Raw genomic sequence first — 4,744 nt, 5'->3', positions numbered from 1 at the left:
GTGATTGCCAAGCGCTTTCAGCTGAGATCAGCAACTTCTGGGGAGGTTTCAGCTAAGGTCGAATTTCACACTTTTTTCAATATTGGGTGTGGTTGTTGCGGCAATGCCCATGGGACTAGGCGCAATACACCATAGGGTGCACCGGGTAAACCTGTCTTTCCCCGGTTTGAACCCAATTCTTTCACCAAATTTTGAATGGCTTCGAGCCGACGAGCCAAAAGCCCGGCTGATGATAAAAGGTAGATGAGGCAGGTTTACTTCTGCATACAAATCGGATTTGATGATCAAAGACCGTACTCACAACTCTTTTGTAGGGTTGTCCTTTCTAGTCGTGTATTGGAAATATCTCTTTAAAAAATATATAAATATAAAAGATATTGCACGGCTGTAAATGGCTATGAAGAACGTTCTGTAAATAGTCTAAAAGACCAAATCCGATCTCTCGATCATAGGAGAGATGAATTGCATTCTGCCTCTTATGTTAGTCTTTGTAAACCAATCTAGATCGTTAAAATTTAAAAGCAGGGAGATCCAAATTGAAGATCAATACAAATGAAATTGGTAATGATAATTTCATTCATTGTAACTTTAATTAACTGCATAATGAAATTGAATACAAATGCCACATCTAAAGCTTCTTCTGTTACGTAATCTCACAATCATTCATACACTTCTTCTATGGTTTCTTTTTTCTACAAAGCATCAAGCAGCAAGCCAGCCTCATCAATAAATCAGCGGCAGGCCAAAGCCAAAGCCCAAAAAAAAAAGAATAAAAAGAAAAAGCCCAAAACTCAAGATCTAAATAAGGGCCCCACCCTTCACATATTCGGTGAAGACCAGTGCCACCAGGCCCAACATGGCGAACCTCCCGTTCCAGAGCTCTGCGTCGGACGTCATCAAACCCTTCGATTTCGACTGCACGTCGACTCCCTTGAACAACGGGATCAACGACGCAAGAGACAACACGGCCGTGGTCCCCAAGAACCATGTAAGCCCTCCGTTCGCCAATTGTGCCGCCACGTCGTCACCATTGGCCAGCTCCACTGCCATCGCAGCTACAAACCCGATCATCGCAAGCCTGCCGTTGATCCTCTCGGGTGCGGGCCCACTGAACGCCAGCACGTCTGTAAATTTGGTGCTGACCTGTAGTATGTATTAGCACAAACACGAAACAACCAGATCAAGATTAAAGCATGCGTCAGTCGGACGATGAAGCTAACTTCCAAACTCACGCGCATGGGCAATCATAGAAACTCACCTTCGGTGAAGCAGAAGGGAAGGTGGGCTGGGATGGTGACGGGGGAGCATTCACCGGCGATGACTTCTGCTCTTTCCGGCTTTCCTGCTACACCGACAAATAAACCAAAGATGTTAGGTGTTAGTGCTGGTGAACTAAAAGAAACGAAACCAGGGCCAAAGATTTAGCATATCTCTCAGCGACAAACGAGATGCCGGACTTATTACCTCAGCCATGCAGCGAACTTGCAGAGTGCACCCATTCTTTTGTTGGCGTGGGAAGTATGTAGAGGGGAAGACCATGCTTGATGGCCTGCATCTGTGACCGAGGCGCCCCACGGCCACGGGGTTCACCAAGATGGATTGCATGGATACTGAGCTCGCCATCTGAACGATGATCTCTTTGAGGAGGTTTGAATGAAAGCTAAATCGTCAGCACAAGAGTGAGAAACCGAGCGTTACGACTATCAGCTACGGCTAGCTTTCAAGTTTCAACCTGCTCGAGTAACAACCATGCACTTCGTCTTGCGAGAATATGGGAGAGGAAATGTTTATATAGAATCCGGGAGCAGCACGAATGGTGGAAGATAGAGTTCCACGTCACCGATCTGGGCCTTCCCATTTATTTGATGTATCGTGGATGGCTTTGGCTTCGCATGAAGTAAGTAGGTGACGTGGGTTCCACATATACCAGGAACCTCTATAGAAGATTCTGGAGAGTGGAGGGTCTCGAGGCCAAGAAAGTTCGAGGTTTTACGATTGTGCTTGCGTTGCGTTGGACCGTTGGGTAGATCGACCTTTTCCGGTAACATGTCATAAGTTCATAGAACGCCACGTAGTTGTAAAGATTTGTGATGGAGAGCTAAGTCGTAGAGCTTAGCCCAACTGCTAATTTCTCAGCCCAAGAAAACCATGTGTATTTTTAAGATCCAAGCTGGCACATACTTAGATGTTAGATGTGTAAATTGGGCCGTGTCAAGATACGGTACGATCGTGTAAACCGTGGGGTTATAAGTTCATGGGCAAGGATGGCACGGCATGGCCCACGGGCCAGTAATGGGCCGAGCACAACCCGCCCGACAAACTAGCCATCAGAGGATCCCAACGGTTAGAGATGTAGCGTAATCTGGCGATTCTCACGTGTCTGATGATTCGGACGCCGATTTGAATGCTTGCTTTGTCAGTAGCTGAGCTATACTAGGCCGAGCTAAGGTTGGTTGAGCTGAATGGTTCCACAAAAGTGGTAGAGTTAGAGTACCCGGGTTGTTTTTACTCAGGGTGGGCACTCTGATACTTAAGTCAGGGAATTGTGCTTGAGAGTTATTTAAGAGATAAAGAGAATGCGAGAGTTTGGGCATGCCTACATTCTCAAGTGAAAATGAGTGCTTTATATAGACATTAGTGACCTGAGACCTATTGCAACGGAACTTAGGTTCTCACAAAGCCGTTTCCTTGAAGTGGGGAGAGTAATGGTGTCTATTACGTAATTTGCACAAGGGCTGAGGTCTGTCAAATTAACTTTGATGCATGCGATGCGGTAGGCCAGCCTAATGGTCAACTCATTAGTACTCTAGAGATCTAGGACTGACCTTTTCTTCTAAAGAGGAGGGTGATTGATCAGAGGAGACTTCGATCGACGTGTTGCTGTCAGTTCACCTGTTGTAATCTTGTTCGTCGCTGGCATCGACTTCCCTGTCTTTTTCCCTTGGTGAGTAATCTTCCTTTGTAAGTATGTCTTTCAATCCATCTGAGGGTAGGTTGCTAAATTTCCCGTGGGAAAGGGGGAGGAGTTCACCCCATGACGAGGAGGGTTTTTAGGCCAAGATTTCATCGTCTTAATCGAAGGCCGAGGTGGGTGGCAAGAGGAGGAGTCTCCCTTTGGTCCTACTGAGCTATCTAGAGAGTGAATAATCGACGTGTATACCCTTTACCAAATCCCCAATGAGTTTGAATGTATCCAACCTGACCCCAACCATCCTCCCTGGAGTCACGACCGAGATGAGGTCTGTGTCCTCAAAGAAGCGTTGGTCGCTTGTCTTCATTTTCCTTTACATCCTTTCATCCCTGCGGTACTTTCTCATTATGGTGTCTCTTTAGGTTAGCTTCATCCCAATGCTAACCGAACTTTAGTAAGTTTCATTTCTTTAAGCCATCACTTCAACTATCCGTTGGATTTAGATATCTTTCTCTTGATTTTCCTTTGTTGGCCCTTTGCAACAAGCGAAGGGTCCTTTCAATTTCTGGATCGAATTCAGCTAACCCTTCCTATCTAGTGCGTGTCATGCACTAGTAAATTTGAACCAGTAGAATTCGAACAAGTAAATAAAAATAATAAAAACAAATAAAAGAAAATAATAACAGAAATAAAATGTCCAAATTAATCAAGGTTAACAAATTCTAATATTATTTTAGGATTAAATCCCCGGCAACGACGCCAAAAACTTGATAGTTATAAAAATATAACTCTAGCAAGTGCACTAGTTATCAAGTAGTATAATAATATCGTTCCAACGGGGATTTAACAAAATAATTATTAGAATCACAGTCTTCCCTAATTATTTGGACAATCGAAATTTAGATTTAAGGAAACAAGAACTAATAAAAGTTGGAAAATAAAAACAAGGGTGATCATTAATAGAATATGCAGATGATGGAATCGCTAGGACTTTTGGTCCACTTAACCAAAGCAATGAATATTGATGGGTCTAATTATCCAAAACTAATTGTTATTCCCATAAGCTGGGATTTTCTCCAAATTATTTAATATTCTCTATCAAGATATACTAAACCTATTCCCATCAGGTAACCCTTCGATCTTTCGAGTAGAGCTTTCAAGATGGAAGTGCATTAAGTCCAAGAAAACCATTAAATTTAGATGAATCATGTATATATGTCTCTATATGCCATTCAATTCACACTATGAATTATTCTGTCAATTATGTGAATTCCTCTCTTAATTCATTCACATAACCCAAATCAATTAAGAGGTGGCCAAGCTCTTAATTGCATTAAGCACAATAATTCATAGACTATATGGAAATCATAATCTTGGATAAATCAAGAAAATAAAAATATATTTATTAACATGGTTAGGCTTTCCATAGCCCTAGCAAGAAACAATTCAGTTCATGATGGAAGAATTAAAACCAACAAAGGGGAAGAAAGAACTCTTGAATTCGCCCATGGTGTTGAGATCTCTTCTTCTTGAAATTTCTTGAATTCTTGAACCTTTCTTGAACCCTTCTTGACTGATTGCTTCTTGCTTCTTGATTCAAATCAGAAGTTGAATGATTGAATGATTCAGTGATCAAGTGATACCTCTAGCTGGTCCGCCCCCTCCTTCTTATAGATTAAAGGGGAGAGGGTGGTCTCCTCCTTTCTCTTGAAGTTGATCTTTACAAATGATTGAATGATTCAGTGATCAAGTGATACCTCTAGCTGGTCCGCCCCCTCCTTATAGATTAAAGGGGAGAGGGTGGTCTCCTCCTTTCTCCTGAAGTTGATCTTT

General features: G+C 42.7%; 1 protein-coding gene across 2 annotated transcripts; it reads right to left on the bottom strand.

Moving 5' to 3' along the window:
- Positions 1-558: 558 nt before the first annotated feature.
- Positions 559-1,763, bottom strand: ELIP1 (Chlorophyll A-B binding family protein). Of its 2 annotated transcripts, none has more exons than XM_088960509.1 (3): positions 1,465-1,763; positions 1,259-1,345; positions 559-1,143 (listed from the first exon to the last, which is right to left on the bottom strand). In XM_088960509.1, exons 1-3 carry the CDS (start codon positions 1,621-1,623, stop codon positions 799-801), a joined length of 591 nt encoding a protein of 196 aa, XP_088816635.1. In that variant the 5' UTR covers positions 1,624-1,763; the 3' UTR covers positions 559-798. The 2 variants fall into 2 exon arrangements, with proteins under 2 accessions (XP_088816635.1, XP_088816636.1); XM_088960510.1 differs by having other exon boundaries at positions 1,259-1,342.
- Between the last annotated feature and the right edge of the window lie 2,981 nt (positions 1,764-4,744).

Source organism: Nelumbo lutea, chromosome 1, assembly GCF_056320005.1.
Source record: "Nelumbo lutea isolate HS-2025 chromosome 1, American lotus-T2T, whole genome shotgun sequence".
In the NCBI taxonomy this organism is placed as follows: Eukaryota; Viridiplantae; Streptophyta; class Magnoliopsida; order Proteales; family Nelumbonaceae; genus Nelumbo; species Nelumbo lutea.
Note: the sequence above shows the minus strand (reverse complement) of the source record. Positions and strands in the feature narration are given on the sequence as shown.